At 47.0% G+C, this 19,548-nt stretch overlaps 2 protein-coding genes across 4 annotated transcripts; one reads left to right on the top strand and one right to left on the bottom strand.

Annotated features, from left to right (window-relative positions):
* Window positions 1-29: 29 nt before the first annotated feature.
* On the bottom strand, window positions 30-7,770 carry ZGPAT (zinc finger CCCH-type and G-patch domain containing). Its single transcript, XM_054644250.2, has 6 exons — window positions 6,697-7,770; window positions 5,868-6,001; window positions 5,001-5,159; window positions 3,862-3,993; window positions 2,644-3,055; window positions 30-2,202 (listed from the first exon to the last, which is right to left on the bottom strand). Exons 1-6 carry the CDS (start codon window positions 7,338-7,340, stop codon window positions 2,064-2,066), a joined length of 1,620 nt encoding a protein of 539 aa, XP_054500225.2. The 5' UTR covers window positions 7,341-7,770; the 3' UTR covers window positions 30-2,063.
* Window positions 7,771-7,815: 45 nt separating this feature from the next.
* On the top strand, window positions 7,816-19,532 carry ARFRP1 (ARF related protein 1). Of its 3 annotated transcripts, none has more exons than XM_054644252.2 (8): window positions 7,829-7,991; window positions 8,949-9,048; window positions 9,422-9,509; window positions 9,984-10,066; window positions 10,751-10,832; window positions 10,995-11,065; window positions 17,065-17,165; window positions 18,604-19,532. In XM_054644252.2, exons 2-8 carry the CDS (start codon window positions 8,956-8,958, stop codon window positions 18,689-18,691), a joined length of 606 nt encoding a protein of 201 aa, XP_054500227.2. In that variant the 5' UTR covers window positions 7,829-7,991; window positions 8,949-8,955; the 3' UTR covers window positions 18,692-19,532. The 3 variants fall into 3 exon arrangements, with proteins under 3 accessions (XP_077043659.1, XP_054500227.2, XP_054500228.2); XM_054644253.2 differs by lacking the exon at window positions 7,829-7,991 and adding an exon at window positions 8,024-8,445; XM_077187544.1 differs by lacking the exon at window positions 18,604-19,532 and having other exon boundaries at window positions 7,816-7,991; window positions 17,065-17,169.
* The last annotated feature ends 16 nt before the right edge of the window (window positions 19,533-19,548 follow it).

The following is a 19,548-nucleotide window of genomic DNA, read 5'->3' as shown; positions in this document are numbered from 1 at the left end:
TTGCAAATGAACAACGCCTTACAAGGAGAGAGGAGGAAAAAAGAAACACCAACTTTATTCATCGGGGATGTGAACTGCGCTGGGTGGGTGGGAGGTGGCAGCCAATGGAATGGGAGTCTGACAAGTCAGGCTGTAGAGATCCCATGGAAGGGTCAAAACAGGACTGAGCAAAGACCACAGGGCTCATATACCCAGTTCCTAAAGAGATGATGATGATGTTAAACAGTCTCAGAGCACAAAATAAACCCCCCAGTTTTCTCTGCCCAGCTCAGCTCTCCAGTCATGGGCCACTTCAGTGAGCATCCATGCTAAGCTGGGCACATTAATCCTTGTCACCACTTAGCACTCAAGTGTGAGAAACAAACAGTCATTTGTGAGGAAGGGCCATTGTTAAACCCTTGAGTTGAGCCTGGTGTGTGAAGAACACGAATTCAGAACAATGAGGACAGTACAGCCAATTCCAATAGGAACTGGTGGATGTTGAAGTGCCTGAGGCAGCCCATGACACATCCCACATCCACCAGGATCACAGCATGATCCAGGTGCTCTTCAGGAGCACAGACTCACTCCCACAAGTTTCCTGAAGACCTTCATCATGTTTGGTTTTGCTGTCTCGCTGTGTTTCTGAGGTGTGTCTGCAGCAATGTGAAATCCCACACAACCTGAACAGCTCTGATCGTATCTTCTTCAGTCTCAGATTTTCTTGTTTGTTTGGCAGCCTGACCCTGCAAATCAGGCACTGCCCTGCCCAGGCTGACAGCTTGTTTTTTAATCTGTTCTTAGGGATAGATAAAAAAGAGAGTACTAAAGGAACCTTTTCATTAGAAAAATTACTCACAGAATCAAAGGAAATTGGTTCCTTAAGTTAAAATAAAATTGGTGTCCTTAAGATACTGGCATGAATTGCAAACTATTTTTGTTTAAAAAAAAAGCCTTTACAATGCAGAAATCCCACCAGATGATGAAGCCAGCATCTCTGAGGCAAGGACTGGCCACCACCAACACAGAATGTAACCAAGGGGATAGGACGTCCTTCCTGTCCAAACACTTTCCACATGGCAGGGAAGAGCATTTGGATTGCCTGGCCTGCTTCCAGCCCAGCCCCAAGCTCTGCCACTGCAGGGCTGCACACTGGGCTCATACAGATCCTGCTCCTTGTGCTCAGCCAGGGCCCAGTCCAACCTGGATCTGGGTCCTGAGGTTTTTTAGTAAAAGGACCCATGCTCAGTGAGCCACCTTGGACAGAAAAACCCCAACTAATGGTGGCAAAAATCACAAGGTTCCCTGTGGAGGTGTTCCTGGATAGGTTTGGGAATTCTGTTATGCTGCTGGCTTATTCCCCCAGCTATGGCACTCTACTTGTGGAACCAGGCAGCTTTCCATGCCAAGCCAGTGAGTTTGGCTACAGCATGGCCTGGGATACTCCAACAGTCAAACTGCTGAAATCTGATGCTCCAGGCTGCTGGTTCCACCTCTGAGCTGTCAGTTTTCTGTCTCTTCCTTACACTAGGGCTATAAAGAACTTGCTCCCCCCAAAACTGGAGTTCTCAGATAAATCCCATAGTAAAAACCAGAAGGCAGAGAGCAGCTAAAGCACTTGACCTTTGATGTTTTCACCCAGCCATGGTTGGGACCCTGCCTGCACCTGTGCTTGGCAGGTGGCCACAGACAGAAGCCACAGTTACTGGCAGGATGTGGGGCTGTCCAAGCCCCCTCAGCTGGTTTGTAGCCAGCAGTGTTATCACCTGAGCACCCACAGACTCTGGATGGAGCTGCTGCTGCTGCAGGGAAAATGAAGGAAAGAAGTGTGCAAGAGAGCAGAGAATTGTATCCCTTGTAGCTAGGCCTCATCCAAGGCCCAGCTCACTGAATGCTTTCGGGGCTGGACGGATGTGCACTACTCCCCCTCCCAGAAGAGCTCAGAAGCATCCAGAAACTGCTGCTTTTTTGCCCAGTTTTAGGCTGAGCAGCCTGAGGCCCAGCAGAGCAGGACAGCTCATTGAGACTCTGAGGCCAGGAGCACCAGAAGGACAACTCCTGCAGTCCAACACCTTCCTCAGCACCTAGAACTCAGTCATCTTCTTGTGGGTGTCTGCTTTCTTCTGCTCCCGCTGTAGCCTGGCTTCCTGGGCCTGCAGCTGCCCCAGCTGCTTGTGGGCATTAGCCAGCTTCTCCTCTAGCTGAGCTGCAGCAATGCTGTGCCTGAAAGCAAAAAACACAGTGACAATGTCATCCTGCATGGTAAGAGCAAGGGAGGGTTCCACCCCAGGAGGGTTTGCCCTTTCCTGGAGGATTAGCCCAAGAGACCTGCTGAAAGCCAGCAATAACCTGATGCTCAGCACAATCTGGGCTAGAGAATGTCCTCCTGGGATCCTCAACAGCAATGTTGCAGGGGTGGGCACGAGAAGGACTCCAGCACCTTTCCTCAGAGAGCTCCTCTCTTTGCCACAGCCTGAGTTCCAGCCAAGGACCCCAGATACATCTGCCAGTGTCCACATTGGCCTGAAGCACACACTGAACTCTCTCCTCCACTTCCCCTTAAGTCCGATCTAGACACATTTCACTTGTTCCTCCCATATCTCATTTCAAGCCCACCCCTCCCCAGAAGCACCACAAACTCAATCCCAAAGAACATTTTCCTACCGCCCGATGTTGCGCGCCAGGGCCTGCTGGATTCCCCTGATATCCCTCTGCGTTTGCTCAATCTTCTCCGTGGTCTGGAAGAGGCTGACACTCAGGGCCTTCTTGGTGCTCTTGCTGGCATGGTAGATCTCTTTGCTGTTCCTCTGGGGCAGGGCCATCCCCCCAGCCCTGTCCCCAGCGCTCTTCCCGCGCAGTTTCTCGTTCAGGAAGTCAAACACGTTGCGCGGGGCCTTGCGGCCGCCCGGCTGGCCAGAGCTGCTTCCTTTTGCCCGGCATTTCCTCGATTTCCCTGGCTCCAGCTTCCCCTGCTTCTTCTTCTGCAGCACCTCAGCACACTGGTCCAGGGACTTCCCTCGAGGGAGCACCACAGCCTGCACTGGTTCCACTCTGCCCTCGCCATTCTTCCCTAGGCCTGAGGAGAGACTCCGAGTGATTACAGCATCCCCCCTCTGAGCCACCTCCCACCACAAGCTCACACTGACAGCCACAAGCTTAAAACAAGCTAAGAGGCTTTTGAGGTACCAAAAGTTAGAACTTCTGTCCAAGCCAAGGGGATCAGGAAAGGCCAGGCCAGGAGCCTTTTACAGCAGGAGATTTGTGATTCCAAGCCCGAGGCCATCCATCAGGCCGGTTTCTGTGAAACCAGGTTCAGGCTCACATCCTCAGCCTCTCAAGCCAGGTTCTACTTAAAACTGGTTTGGTTCCTCTGGAGAACCCAAGCCAGGTTCTACTTAAAACTGGTTTGGTTCCTCTGAGAGAACCCAAGCCAGGTTCTACTTAAAACTGGTTTGGTTCCTCTGGGAGGACCCGAGACACAGAGGCCCTCCCAGAGCCCCCAAGGCTTGATGCAATTTGGGTGGGAGCAGCGAGTTCAGCAGGCTTTGAAGTCTGTGTCCAGGCCAGGAGATGCATTAGCACAGACATCAGAAGCTTTGCAGATCAGCTCCCCTCCACCTCCAGCCTTTGAACATTCCACAAGGTTCTCACGGCTTTGATCATCAACCTGACCGTGCTTCCAGGTGCCTCCACTGTTTGCCATTTCCATACAGGGGTTGGTGCCCCACATGCCTGTACTTCCATGAAATAACTCATCCCTCTTCCCTCCAACACTGCTGGGATCTACCACATTGCTTGAGCCCCAGCTAAGTGGCCTTCAGGACAGCAAAGTTCTGGTTTCAACCAAAATCTTGGCTTTTTCTTACCAGCCTCTCCCCTTACCTTTTCCAAACTCATATCCCATCTGAACAAGCAGTTTGGAGCCAATGCCACGAGTATGGGCCTCCCAGCCACCAAAAGAGGAGCTGCAGGCAGGGGTCCATTCCCCATTCTCTGGAACCCCTGAGTCTATCACTGTGGAATACAAGAGGAGAATCAGTGAAACAGGAATTGTGAGTAAAGCTGCTGTGTGCAGCATCCCTCACAGGACAGTGCAATTCACTTCTCCAACCCCAAAAGCATTTGGTCATGCCTCCAGCTTTACTCAGTTCTACTGAATTGTCACCTTCCACAAACACTGCACAGGGAGTGGCTGAAATGTGAGGTTTCACTTGATTTAATGCACATATCATCTCCCAGATCCAGGCAGAATCACCCAGGAGTTTTAGGATTCTTTTCCTTCCTTCCAGGATGATAATACAGACTAATGTACACATCTGAGTGGAATTTAACACAGTGGCACCTAATATTTATCCTGTGCCTCCAGCTCCTGTCTCTGGTATGAGGCTCCTCCAGGCCACCCCATTAATTTTGTGTTATTAGGATCCAATAACCTCTGTCAGGTTAAATGCAAAGAGCTCTAGGACATGACTTTGTCCCTGTGATGCAGCTGTGGCACCACCAGAGGGACAGTGCTGCCTGTGCAACTTCCAAGAAGTCACTCTGTGTCACCTTTCAGCAGTAAAACAGGGCATGGCTGCTCCTGCAGCCTCCTCGAGGCACCAGAAGGACCCAACACCCCCATTTCCTTGGGTCTCACATTCCTGGGTCATGGAGCTCCCAGGGATGAGAAATTCTGATTCACTTTATTAACTCAGCTCAGCCAGACATGTAAAAATGAGGCTCAGAGCCTGGAACTCTAAAATATCACACCCTCTTCTTCCATGTGTGGGGAGTTCCCATGGAAACCTCCAGCCTTCATTAGCCCAGGGATTTGCACAAAACAAAGATTTTAGTTTGCAGTTGTAGCAGAACAGCCAGTTACTGTTCTCAATCTTTCAGGAACACATAAAGAGATCAAGTGCTCTTTCATCAGAGGTGAGACACTCAGAGTGAGAGCTCTAGGGCAGTCAGCCAGTCCCAGAGAAAAGCAGAACAAAATCCCAAGTCCCTTTTGCTTACTTTCCCCCCCACTCCCTTACCTTTGGCATAACCAGAATCATCCACACTGTCCTCATCAGACTCGCCAGATTCAGCAGCATCTTCACTTCTCAGGGGTGGAATGACACTGTCCCCTTCCACCACGGCCTCCTTGAGGAGCAGGGAGTCAAATTTCACCGTGTAGTAACCACTGTCCACATCTACAGAGGGAACAGCAAGGACAGGAGCTGCAGCACACAGGGAGCTAAACCAGAGTCAGCTCCAGCAGAATGACACAGGACAGGGAGGAGGCCCAAGGAACAGCTCTAAAAAATCCTGGGTTCAATCTGTGATTTTTATTTCTGTCTGGGAGGGAGAAGCACCCACTGCAATGAAAAGCTATTTCCACAAAACCCGTGTTGATACCCAGAAGTTTATCTCTACAAATCAAGAAAGATGGGCTGCTGAGAAATGGAATTAAAGAGAAATTAGACTTGCTCCCTTCTGACTTAATAACAGTTAAAAGAAAGATGGAAAGAGGGAATAAACCCTCCCTCTTCCCAGGACAGAGGGAAGCCTGTATCAGCAGCTGCTGGGCAGGGCCAGCTCCCCAGGTTTTTGTTTAAACAAGACCAGATTACTGCCATTCTCACCTACTAGACATGTAAATTCCTGCAGCCCCTCCCTCTTCCCTGGAGCGATTAATGACCCCGTAGTCATTTCCTTTCCACATTCTTGCTCTTTATCTCCTTCCCAGTCAATTCTCTCCTCTAGCCTGACAAAACTCAGACTGTTTCCTCAGCTAGGCCAAGATTTTGAGTTCAGGGCAGCAGCCACAGTTTATGTTTTTAACCACAACAGCCAAGTTTTAGATCCACATAAACCTCAGCCTCCCCCCTGGGCCCCGGGAAAGCCCCTGCCCCCCTCACCGGTGATTTTGGCCGTGTACCAGATGCCATCACTGTGCTTGGCCAGGCAGGCTGAGCCCACCCCCAGACTGCTCAGGTCGGGCTCCTGGAAGGGCTGGAGCTCCTCCACGGACACCACCTGACCATGGGAAAACCTGCAGGGAAGGAGGAACAGGAGCTCTCAAATCCCTTCCTTCCTTCCTCAAAAGAAATGCACACAAGTGTCAGGGGTGAGGAACCTTCACCAGAATTATAATTACAACAGCACAGGGTCAAACTTCCCTAAAGTTGTTCACGTTGCACCTTAAACATGTTATTTATGTCATGGGACAAAGAATGCATCTCACCCCAGAGAATTAAACTTCCTTGCTGGTGACACATCCAATTGAAAAGTTCATGGCTTTGGGGATAAATAGGATCAGAGACAGGCAGGGCTCCAGCCCAGCACCTTCAGAGAGGTGAGGCTCACAGCCCAGCACCTTCACAGACCACTGAGGTTGATCCTGGTGGAGATCCCCAAAAAGAGAGCCCCAAATAGATCCCCAAAAATATCCACCCCCCCCTGTGCAACTGGAATGTGTGCATTACCCACAGACCTGGGCGTTTTTTTTTTTAAATACTCCATCAGTTGTTAATGCATCCACTCAGTTATGTAACATCTCTGCATCATTCCCACAGGATTTTCCACTTCACCTGTGCATCAGCTACAGAGAGCAGCCAAACTGATGCCACTGCTCACCACAGCACATTTCAAAAACACCAAGGCACAATTTCTCTGGGTGAGAAAGCCACACAGAGCACTTGAGGAGGAGGTTTGTCCCTCTGAACCCTCCCACCCCTCTCTCTTTACCGACAGTTCTCCTTAAATCTGCACTTGTCATCCAGGAAGAATGGGCACGGCTTCAGGGACTTGTGGGTGGGGTACAGGTAGAGCACCCTGACCCCTGCACTGCCATCCTCCAGCTCCTCTGTCCCCACAATCATGGCATTGTGGTACTCCAGGGTCCCCCAGGAGCTGTAGTAGGGGGCTTTAACCTTCATCCCACTCAACTCCTCCTCCTCCTCCTCTCTCTCAGACTCCTCCTCCTCCTCACTGCACTTTGATTTGGATTTATCCTCCGTTTCTCCCTCTCTCTCTGAGGAGATCTCACTGCCATCAGCTGGAGGCTCCTCATCTGTTCCAAGCCCAGCAATGGCTTCCTTAAAAGCAGCATATTCCTCATCTTGGGCAGAGCTCTCCAGGTGGGAATCCTGCCCTGGGAGACCCGCTGGGGAGGAGGAGGAGGCATCTGTGTCCAAAGTGGCCAGAAGTTTGCTCTTTTTCACAGCCACCAGGCTCGACTCGGTCAGTTCTATGAGCTGCTTCAAATCCTCCTGCAGCTGGATCAGGTCCGAGTGCTGCGATGGGTCCTGGCCCGCCCCCAGCGCCAGCTCCACCTGCTCCAGCTGGGCGTTGTAGGTCTGGATCGCTGCTTCCAGACTCTCTTCATCCATTCTCAGCACAGGAAAGGCGCTTCTGCCCGCGTCCTCTCCACGAACTCAAAACACATTCAGAGTTCACTCAAGCACTTCTGGATAACAAGTCCTCGCCCGCAGAAGCGACATCTACCCGCCGTCCCGCTCTTTCCCTCGGGAATGACCAGGGCGATGCTCCTGGTGGAAACAGGCGGCAAGAGGCGACGGGAGAGTCTGAGGAGAGGCCGGGCCTGGCCCTGCCCTCCCCCGCCACGGAGTCCACTCTCGCCCACCGGGCCCCCGCACGGCACCGCTCCTCCCGAAGTCTGGGCGCTACCTCAGCCCCAGGGCGGCAGCACCTCCCAGAGCCGCCACCGCGCCCTCAGCCGCCTCAGTCCCTGCGAGCCGCCTCCATGACAGCCGCCATGACACCCCCACTTCCGGCATCAGCGCCTCCACTTCCGGCTGCGCTGGCCAGCGCGTCACCCGCTCCGCACTCGGAGTACCCGGGAGGCCGGCGGCGCTGGGCATTCGGGAGTTGTAGTCCACAGGCCCCCCCCGCACCGCCATCGCAGCGGCGACAGGACTACATTTCCCAGAGTCTCAGGCGCGGAATGGCGGCGGCTGGTGGCGCTGGGGAGTCGTGAGAGGCGACTCCTGTTCCAGCGCTGACACCGGCGCCAGCACCAGGTGAGGGGCCGCGGGCCTCGGGCTCGGGATCTTTTCCTCGCCCGCTGCCCTCGGGAGCTTGGGCCGGGACCTGTCGCTGGCCCGGGACGTGGCGCGGGGCCATTAGGGGGAAATGGCGGTAGGGCCGGTGTTCCCCTTCAGCCGTCACTGGCCGTGGCAGGGCAGGAAAGGGCCGGGCCGGATCTCCCGGATCTTGTGCGGCTGGAGGGATCTGGCGGGTCCGGGAGGATCTCCGGGGTTGGGGAGGAGCAGGCCGGCGCTCGGGCTCGCCCGGGATCAGTCGCTGTCCCGAGGGGGCCGGGGTTCCCCCCTGCCGGTGGCTGCTCCCCGTGGGGGCGGCAGGAGCGCCCCGGTGTCAGCTGAGAGCGAAGGGTGGCCCCGGTACCTGTGGGATTGAAGTCCCGTGAAACCCCCGATCCGATTCCTGCTTTGGAACACTTTTATTTCCCTTTAGGTAATGGTGTTTGACTTCAAAGTGATTGTTTAACCACGCGCTTGCTTAGAGGCAGCTGCCTCTCAAAGGCTCTGCCTTGGGGTTCCCTTTATCTGAGTTTGAACAGAAGGGTTGTTGCAATGGCTGTGAGTCAGCTGCAGCACTTGGTGCCAGTGCTCCCTGCATCCCAGTAAAGCTGCTGGGCCTGTGTGTGCACATCCAGCTGTGAGCTTCTGCAGATTCTAGCTCAAAATACCTGTTCTGTATTTGTATGAAGTTCACTTCATTTTCTGTGGGTCTTAGATTTACTGCAAGAGATGTTCGAGTCCTTCCTCAGTTCCCTTTTAAACCCCAGATTTGATCTCGAGCTATTTTCATTATCTCTCTTAGATCTCTGATTTTTCCTGGAATTGCCTATATATGAGATTTACTGATAAAAGAGTGACTTAATTGTTTGGCGTTGTGGCATGAGAGGCTTTTGGGAATGAGCTGTTTGCTAATTGATTTCCTGGCATTTGTTGCAGGAGCAGGATGTATACACTGCTGTCAGGGCTCTATAAATACATGTTCCAGAGGGATGAGTACTGTGTCCTGATCCTGGGTTTGGACAATGCTGGTAAAACTGTAAGTGCTGTTTATCACCCCGTGGAGGGGCACACACAATCCTAACATCCTCCAGGGATAAATCTTCCAACAAGGGTCAGTCTCTCTTCAGCTGTGTCCTGAGTTAGTGATGTCACACCAAGCAATCAACTTTTCCTCATTACTTAAATATAGTACAAGCTCTCAGGGATGTGGCTGAGGCTTGGGTAATCCCATAATCACATGATCCCTTCTTTCCTTGCTAAAATAGGGAGCAAGAAGAGTGGTTTGTCCAAAATTAGGTAGGGCAGTATCTGCTCTAGCAGGATTGTGCAGAAATGAAAAGGGTTTGGGGTAGGATTACCCCAGCCAGGAAAATGTTTCACAGTAAATATTTTGTCTTATTCTTTTTCAGACCTTCCTTGAACAAACTAAAACCCGATTTAACAAGAACTACAAAGGGATGAGTTTGTCCAAAATCACAACCACTGTAGGCTTAAACAGTGAGTAAATCCACATGGATTTTTTTCAGCTTTCTTGCACAGATAGAAAACAGCTGTTTTTTTGTTTGAAATGTTTAAGAATTCAGAAGGGCAGAATAGTTCCTGGGTGCAGAGATTGTATCTCCCAACTGTCCAGGTCTTTTTGTAGAGAACAAAATAGACTTTATTAGCTTAGGAGGAGAAACTCTTCAAGTATTAAAACTCCAGGTATTCTATTTCAGTGGTATCCTCAAACTGTATTTCCCTGGAGTTCATTGCTTGGCCCAATTCTGGAATTATTTGCACTGATACTGCTCTATATTTGTGATCACTCCATGCAGGTTTTGCTGTGTTATTGCAAGCAGCTGCTTCCTGTGATTTGTTCCCCTGCAAGCCTGTCCCACCCCAGATTTCTGAGTGGGGTGTGCAGCTGTCTGTGCTTTACAGCACCCATGGTTTTCATTGGATTGCCCTTTCTTCCTTCCTTCCTTCTAGTTGGAACTATTGATGTTGGCAAAACTCGGCTCATGTTCTGGGACCTTGGTGGGCAGGAGGAGCTGCAGTCACTTTGGGACAAGGTTAGAGATGTGGTTTTGTTTTGTTTGATTTATACTTTTATTTATTTATAAATATTTGATGTTTATTTGAATCAATGTTTGATTGATTTTTTTTTTGCCCAGAGAAGCTGTGGCTGCCCCATCCCTGGCAATGTTCAAAGCCAGGGTGGATGGAGCTCTGATCAGCCTGATCTAGTGGGAGATGTCCCTGCTCCTGGCAGGGGGGTGGAATGAGGTGGTTGGCCCTTTCCAACACAAAACCATCCTGTGATTCTATGATTTCTTTTAGAAGTGGTTTTGTCTCTTTTAGAGCTGAACCACTGTAATCACTTGGTAATCACACAGGCTTATTGTTAACCCCAGTATTTAGCATTAACACCTTTTCAGAGATTCCACTATTTCTGTGCTTAATATTTGCATTATTGGTTGCAGACGGCAATTCCCAACCCAGATCAGGGGTTGTGCCATAGAGATAAACTTTGGGGGGACACAGGTGAGTTTTTCTACCTGGTGTGTTGATCAGGCCTGCAAACAGAACAGGCAGCACAGGCTGTGTGCCTCCATTCCGTCCAGGCACACTGTGGATACAGCTGCCTCTAACTGGTTGATCTTCTCCACATGCACCAAAACTGTACCAAAATCAAGTCAGGAAGAGGAACAAGTGATCCCAGTGGATTGACACCAATATCTGTGTTCTCCTTCCAGTACTATGCTGAATCTCATGGGGTGATCTATGTTATTGACTCCACTGATGAGGAGAGGCTCTCTGAGTCCAAAAGAGCTTTTGGTAAGTACAGTGTGAACAAAATAGACCTGGAAGGTCGTATCAAATGAAACTGTAATGCAGGAGGGAGCTTCTGGCTTCATCCCTCTGTCCAGAGAACCTGTGCCAGGCATTTGTACAACTTCCAGAACTGGCTAAACCTGCTTTTGTTTCTGTCCTTTGTAGAGAAGATGATTACCAGTGAAGCTCTGGAAGGGGTTCCCATTCTGGTGTTGGCCAACAAGCAGGATGTAGAGGTAAAATATGAAGGATTTACATAAATGATCAAATAAGCCTTGGAAAGGGGAACTCTGCATTCATGTTAAATTTGTTCCACAGTCCTGAGCTGATCCTGTGGTACTTTCCCACCACTGGAAATAATTACTTTGAATTTAGTTGGTTTTTTTCCTTTATCCTCCAGCCCTTTTTCAGTGCCATGAATGAGCTTCCTACAGGCACAGAGTTTTGAATTCTTTATGTCTTTCTTGTACCGTGACTGGCTATACTGATGCTGTTTTTTCCTGTTTATTCAGAAAAAAAAATGTTTAGTGCACTTTGTTTATGCTACTCTTTGAAAACTCAGGAATAGCACAACAGATGTATGTGAAGCAAATCATCCTTTCCCCATAATTGGATAAGATCTGTTCAATAAAACACTTGTTTGTTGTAGAGCATTCCATCAGTGACAGCAGTGAATGGCAAGGAATGCTCTTTTCTGATAATTTGAATTCTTTCCAGTGTATTCAGAGCTGTAAAGCTCTTGGTTTGGGTTTGGCAGTTCGTGGGTGGTGCAGTGTTTAGGTGACACATCCTGGGCCATCCTTACCTCCCCCAGCATGGAAAAAAAGAGAAGAGAGTGCCCAAGGTGTTCGTGGTGGTTTTCGTGTTTTCCTCCTGGGAATTGTACCTGGAATTGCAGGACTGCAGCGCCAGGGACTGGTCTGTAGATGGAGCCAGAGGCTTGCAGTAGGGTTTGGAGCACCCGGCCTGGCAGCTGGGCTCAGTCTGTTCCAAAGGATGTGAATGCTTTGGTTCCTCAGGTTCTTCCTCTGCACTTTCCACTTGTGCAAGCGATTGCACTTGTGGAAACACGTGAGGCTTCCATAGAAATCACTTGGCTCTAAAGCAGGGTTTCATGAGTACAACACAGATTGGTTTTTGGATGATCTAATTTATCTAGATTATCTAGTCTTAGAAATAAGAGAAATGTAATTCCATGTAAAAGTATGAGATCAGGACTGAACTCCTGATTTATGGCCCTGACTTTGCTGTAGTCTCTGGAATATGGGGAAATTTTCTGTCTTTTTTTCTGTGGAAACCAGAATATTGACTCTCATTTCTGTACAGCCCCATAGCTTTTCTGCAGGGAACAGCCTACACTCTTGCCTTGACCTGTTGAGGATAAGATTCAAGCAGTGACCTGGAAATTTGTTCTAGTTTCTCTTTTGGTTGTATATACATATTTTCTTACAGGCTGCAGATGCTGGCTCTTCTTACACTCTGACCAGACTAAAGACAAATAATTGAACAATTTTGTTTCTTTAAATTGCTAGAAAGAGGTATTTGGAACAACCTTTCAAAAGAAAATTTGGCTTCTTTTCCCCTTTGGAGGGTCCAAGACCAGCCCACAGACTTAGTGCCTTCATGCAGTTGTAGAGCTGCAACAAGAGATTAGCAAAGCTAAACCCACTGGAGGTTTGCCTTTTGTAAGAAATACCTACATTGGATATTTAGAGGTCCACTCCTACAGAATGATCTTGGATATGGAGCCAGCAAAGAGCTATCAATGCTTTTAAAAAATCATTAAAGGGATTATAGCTTATTTTTCAGTAGGTTCACTTAAACAAGGTTGAGAAAACTCAGTAGCCTGTTTCTCTTCCTCTGATTTAGCAGAATGGAAGACCTCTGGAATAAAACTGATAATTAGCATTGATAAAGATTTTTCTGCTCTGGATCTCCAGACATAAAACTGTAGGAAATTCTCCCCAGCATCCCTCTGTCCTGAGCCATGATAAGGGAGGATAAGGGGTGTCTTAACCTTGCTGGTATTTGGAGATTAAGGGTAAGTCTTGATGATGATATCTATAGAGGCCAGCAGAAAGCTTGTGGTCAAGTACATCAGAAATAGAACATCTGACATAGTTTGTTTTTTAAGTGTACATTCTGTTATCAAGATAACAAAAGTGTTGATGCAACCTGAAATTGCATAAAGTGTTAAGAATTCTGCTGTGAACCCCAGGGTACATTGTGTCCTCTCAGCATTGCCAAGCATGAGTGGTATTTGGTCATTCCAGGAGATAAAATATGGTAATGGGCTGCAAAACACCAATTCTAATTCTCACAATACTGAATGTCATATTTTATGATATCAGGAGAATGCTCTGTGTTCAGCAGGGGCTTCAAAATTGGATTATTTTATGAATAATTTTAAAACTGAGTCAAATGTGTGTTGGAGGAAGGAATTTGCTTAGATTTTTAAAGGAACACTATTACTTTGTAGGAGAAATAAATAAATTATCTAATATCTGCTAATTCCTGTGAACTCCCTTTCAACTCAGAATGCCACTTTTGAAAATATGGCTTATTGCAGAAAAAGCAGCAGTAATAATTACTGTTTTGATGTGAATGCAGCTGTTGAAGGGTTTACACAAGGTATATATTTCTGTGCTTTACAATGAACTGTTACAATTTGAGGATAGAATAGCTCATTATGCAACACTGTTCAAAATACTGGAAAAGCATGACCTGTCAAAAACAGCATCTGAAATTTAACAATCAGAAAATTACTGGGTGCTGTATGATGACCCATGTCTGGGAGGAAGTTTTGCCATCCTCATCTAATGATAAATTTTGGAAATTTCATTTGAAATCTCCAGAATGTTGAAAAGCCTCCTCATGTCTCTGGAAAATGTGAGGAGTCATGGTGAGTAGCAGAGTACTCACTTCCACACAGCTATTAGAAAAGAGACCTGCATGAAAGTCATTCTAGTTTCCAACTGAAGACCTCCCACAGCTTCCCTGTAAAATTAGTTTCCATTTAAATAAGGTGGTTTCAATTGAGGCTATACTATTCCTTCTTTAAATTTAGTGAAGCTTAAATTTTAATTTAAAACAAACTCATAAAAAGGTAGTTCCAGACCATAGGTCAGGTGAGTCAGGCTTTTTGTGAAATAATATTTTATTTAGGCAATCTACCTTGCTCTTGTTTCTTTTATTTCCATTCTGATGGTTGATTACTCTTGAGATGATTGAAGAGCCTCTACTTGAGATTTTACGCATGCTTCTGGATTTATCCTGACAGGAGAGCAGGCAGCAGCTTTGTCTTTGCTCCAGTGGATTTGGAAAATGGGCAAAGGCTCTACAATGCCACCTTTTTTTTGGCTAAAACTTGTCTTGCTGCTTGATAGATTTTTAGGTGTGCCATTGCTGAGTCTTCCTGGGGGTAATTCTATTCTGAAGCCTTCATAGGAGGAATTTGGTTCAGTCCTGGCTAAATTATGCCTGGAGAAGCCTTCATTAAAATCTGTTTTCCAGTGTGTTATTTTGGGGAAGCTGAAATGGAAATCTGGTTTGTCATGCCTTGTGTGAGAGGTTCCTGTGAACTGCCTGAGAGATACCATCATTCCTGAAAGGTCACTGTGGACTGTGGTATTGTAATGGAGCCCTCCTGATGTGATCACTGATCCAGCTTCCCTTCTTTGCCCTTGGCTTATGGGTTTGCAGCTGAGAAACAAAGCACATCTGTAAACAAATATTTTGTAATGTGCCTGGGGAGAAGGGGAACTTGGAAGCCACAGTTGACATTTTCCCTTGAGCATGAGAAGCTCAGATGCCCCTTGCTGAAGTGGGGGACAATCAGCCTCTGCTGTCACATGAGATTCCAGTTTGTGGCTTTCCCTGGAACACTAAAACAAGGCACTGATAGTTTGGTGTCACCTGTCTGCTGTGCTGCTCTGCTTCACCCAAGGGGAAAATGATAAAATGATGTTCCTCAACATAGGACTGGTGATGCAGTGGCATCCTGCTGTGACAATGTGAGTGGTGCAAAGTCTCCTCAGAAGCAAAACTCCTTCTGATGCAGATTTCCATGGAAAGCCATGGCTGGGCAGCTCTGTGGAAGGTGGGGCAGGCCACAGCTCTACCAGAAGGTGGGAAAGGGAAGGGATAACAATGGTTTATACTGGGAGATAAAAAAGGCTGTCATTGTTAGCTGCACTGGGAAAAGTGGACTCTTAAAGGCTTCAAGGATGTGTCCTGGTCTGCTGGTGGTGTTGGGAAGTTCATTGCCTGATTGCTTTGCTACCTGTGCAAGTAGAAGTTGAATCAAGGAGAGCATGATTGTGCTCTCTGTTGTTACTTTGTATCGTGAACATTTTATCTGATTTATTTTAAAATATTTTAAAATGTATCATTATTCAGAAAAGGAGAAGGAAAGGTAGACTCAAGAAGAAGAAAAGGATATACTCAAAGGTATATCATTATACAATGATATTAAACTCTGAGAAGCTTCAAGTATATTTCAAGAAGCATTTGCTCAATTTCAGCTGCCAAGTCTCATTGACTGAAAAAAACAAAGATGTGGAAAATAGCTCAAATTACTGACATGCTTCTCCTTCCCAGATGTTGGGTAATTGACTTGTCCAGGGCTTTGGGTTAAACCAGGACCATTTGGACCTGCTTTTCTTACTGGGCAGTGGACACCATACCAGGCTTTTACAAACCAGTAGAAATACTTGGTTGGTTGGTTGGTTGTAATCTCTTGCCCATCTTGCATACCTACTGGTTTGAATTCCAGCTCCCAAGCCCAGTCTGACTCCCTCTAAAGTTAGTAATTGTTGTTGTTTTTTTTTTAATTAACTGTGTATCCTGTGGCTGACAGCTCATCTGTATGAACTGCACATTTTTCTCTTGTCAAAAATCCTCATCTAAATTGTTGAGGGTTCTGCAGACTGATGTCAGTAACGTTTTTGGATACAGTTGCCAGGTCACTGATTGAAAGGGCAAGTTTAAAATGCAGCTGAGGTCATAAGAAAGTACAGTCATCAAAAGCTGCACAGTTAATGGAGCCAAGGGAACTGGGTGAATTGGTGTTCCTAAACTCCTTGCAAGCCATTTCTTAAGATCCCTTCCTACGTATAAGCAATGAAATCTACTTCTGTTGTCCACAAAAATTTCCTGTATTTAATTTCTCCAGAATCAGTATTTTGCATATGGATGGCTGGTAACAATTTTCTTATTTCTGTTCTCAGAGTTTTTGTTCACTTGGCCAATCCTCAGGACTCACAAAGGGTCCAGTTTGGCATTTGTGTAAACATTTGTCCAAAACATGTATGTGGGCCTGACTGAAGGTTCCAAACACATATTTGAGACTTGTTGAAGGTCCAAAATGTCTTTGCAGAGAGGAGGGAAGGTGGGCTTGTGAGTTGAAGTGCTTAAATGGCTTGTCCAAGGCTTCTGAGGGAAAAATGAGCACTGAGTGCTCAGGGAAGTGCAAGTCCAGACTTTTAGTTGGGCAGGTTTGCTTTTGTTGTAGCCTCAAGATTTTTGTGGTGACACTGTGATTTATGTGGGGAAGGTAATCCACTGATCTACTGGGGGGTTATGATTTGTGTTGTTGTTCCCAGCAGCCTCCTGGCAGACTCACAGAAATTCAGGACCTGCTGGGGGTCAAGAGCATAGTTACAGGCATCAGAAAATCTGCTGCATTCAGTGCTGCCAGCGTTTTCTCTGAGTGCAAACAGAGAAGTGCTGGTGGGACATGGCTGTAATGCCAAGGAATGTGCTGAGAACTGAGGAAGAATCACAGCTAATTTTGTGAGAGTCCCCAGGATGCTGGCAAAGAGTCAGCTGAGCTTGTGGCAGGGACACTGTTTGAAAAGACTTTGTAAATATTAAAGCTCTTGTGGTGTCCTGGTAAATATAAACTGTTGAGCAGCTTGGAAGGGGTATTGTTAGAGGATGCAGGTTGTGCTCATTTTCAGGACTATTTGCTTAGAACTGTACAGATTAAGGATCAGGGAGGTGAGGCAGTGTGTGTGCTGTCAGCAAACAGCACTCTCTTTGTTGAAAAAAGAATATGCTCATTTTTTTGGAATGTAAACAGGCAAATTTACTGTGTTGGTGGGCGAGTGGGTTTCATCTGATAGCATTGTCATGCTGACTGATACAAGACTGCAGTCATGGTAGGATTCATTGTGGAAGAAGGTCACCATATGTCTTGTAGCACAAACAAGCTCTACTTTGGTTCCCTTTGCAGAGTTGTCTGTCAATACCCGATATCAAGACAGCATTTAGTGACTGCATTAACAAAATTGGGAAGAGAGACTGCCTGACACAAGCCTGCTCAGCCCTTACTGGGTGAGTATGAGAAGGGGTGGACTGAGAATTGGTTGACTGAGCAGCTGTGGGGTGTCACACACAGAGCAGCACTACATGAGTTATTAAGCCTTGAAAGGGGGCTGTGCTTCCTTCCAGCACTGACACACACTTGTTCAAGATCCTTGGACTTGCACCAGCTCGGTAACTTCATCTGTAAAACCTGCCTGTAAAACACAATTACAATGTATTCCTGGCTGAGCACAGTGGGACTTGGAGGCATATTTGTTGTCCTGTATCATTCCTTCTCCTTTCACAATAATCCTTCAGGTTTTGGTTTGCTGCAGCTCCTGGTTTTTAGGTTAGAAGTCAGTTGAAAATGCCATTATTGATGCCTGTGCCAGAGAAATGGGGCATGCTTCACTGCTGCTGCCATAATTTTGTTTGTGCTTTCATATTCTTTGGCACACAGATGAGCTTCGTGATGTGGATGATATCACAGTTTCCAGGAGTCCTCTTACATGGGGATGCCTGTGGTTTAAGATTTAATGACTAAAACAGACCCTAATTTGGGCTTACTCAGCTGCATGCCACGACCTTGACCAACCCACTGGATTCTTGAGATCTCAGCATCATTGTTGCGTATCAAGTCTCACAGTACATTTGTTCTTTGTACTTTCAGTTCTTTAAGTGAAAAGTGCTGCTTGGCAAAAGTCAAAAGTTTTGTTCCAGGTGGTGGAAACTTCTGGCTGAATTGCTGCCTGGGCTGAATAGAGCTTTGAATTTTTTTCTGTGTTATCATATAAGCTACTGCAAAGGATAACAAAAAACTTCTTGAACCATGAAAAAAAATCTGTTGTCTGCATTGCTACAAATCACATGCCATTAAGCAGGTGAATGACCACAAGAACAGTGTTCAAGCACTGACTGGAAGAGAAATATTAGATAACCTTATTTGTGCGACCATTTCTAGTTTTGATCTCTGTGGAATTTCCTTTCAAAATTCCAGTTTGAGCTTGCACTAAAAGAATAACTCATGGAAGTCATGGCTGGGGAGCTGTGCAGACCAGCAAGGTATTGACTTGCTTGGCAGCCCCAGCACAGATGATTACACAAAGCTGGAACCAAGATTGCAAGATCTTGTACAACTAGTGTGAGGTTTGTGGCAAAATGACCTCAAACCAACAGTCAGGTGGGTTTGATGCTTGTTCATCTCAAGATTTCCACAGAGTTGGTGACTAAGTTGGGTGTAGACTTGCACAGACACCAGAAAAATAAAGGATGGAGGTATATATTGCTGAGTTAAAAGAAATCAGATCCCTATTCTTTGCCTACGTGAAAAATAGCACAGAAATGCCAACAAATAACTGTGTAGAGCCCCTCCCTTCCACATGTAAGGGCTCAGTTAGGACCTCTATGATCCATGTTTCTGTTCTTGTTGTTGCTTTATTTTAAAACCTTGTCTGCTTGCCTTCCTTAGCAAAGGGGTGAACGAAGGGATTGAGTGGATGGTGAAGTGTGTGGTGAGGAACATCCACCGCCCCCCAAGGAAGAAGGACATCACGTAGGAGCTGCGAGCCAGCCTAGCAATGGACAGTCTCTTTCCACACACTTCTGTGTTCCCTTTAAAGAAGGTGATCCACTGGATTCCTATTACACCTGATTCTTTCCTAAATTTGGAGACAAATATTCTCTTTCTGTGTCTAAAAAAAAACTTGAGCCAAGGATTCCAGCTGGGTGGGGGGTGGGAATCTCTTACATTAAGTATTGTCATTGGCCTCTGAGCATCCTATGTAGCAACCTACACATTGCCAATGCAAAAGACTTAATTTTTCTACTATCTTATTTTGTGAATCCTGATTTGTGAGTCTAACAGGCTGGAGGCTGGTGACATGAAGGAACTCCTGAAGGAAATGCAGAGGTGAATGTTGAAGGGGAGGAACAGCCTGGGGAATGGCTGTTCCTCCTAACTGCCAAGATCCTTGCTGCTCCAGCCCCATGTTCCTGCAGGGTGTTACTGGCCCTGTTATGCTGCTGTTTGTGTAGTGGGGAGAGAGAGCATTGATTGATTAGAACTTGATTTTCACTCGGGGTGTTGATTCATAACTTTGACCTGTGGTAAAAGCAGATGTGGAAATCAGCAATTGGATCATTGAATTGTTAATGTTGGAAAAGACCTCATCAAATCCAGCTGTGCTGGCTGAAATGGATTTTCCTACCAGGACCCCGATTCCAGAAGCACTGCCTTGCTCTGACTGCCAGTCTCTTTGTGCACTCTATAATCCTAAGAGTAATTGAGATCTTCTGTAACTGGAGTGAATCAAGGCCCTCTCTGTGATCTTTCTAAGCTGAAAACAACCTCTAGGCAGGAAGAAATCAGTATGCAATAAAGCTTCCTACTTATTTGAACTTCCCTGGCTGAAAC

The sequence above is a fragment of the Agelaius phoeniceus genome, chromosome 17 (genome assembly GCF_051311805.1).
Source record: "Agelaius phoeniceus isolate bAgePho1 chromosome 17, bAgePho1.hap1, whole genome shotgun sequence".
NCBI lineage: Eukaryota > Metazoa > Chordata > Aves > Passeriformes > Icteridae > Agelaius > Agelaius phoeniceus.
The sequence above is the reverse complement of the archived record's forward strand: the minus strand, read 5'-3'. Positions and strand labels throughout refer to the sequence as shown.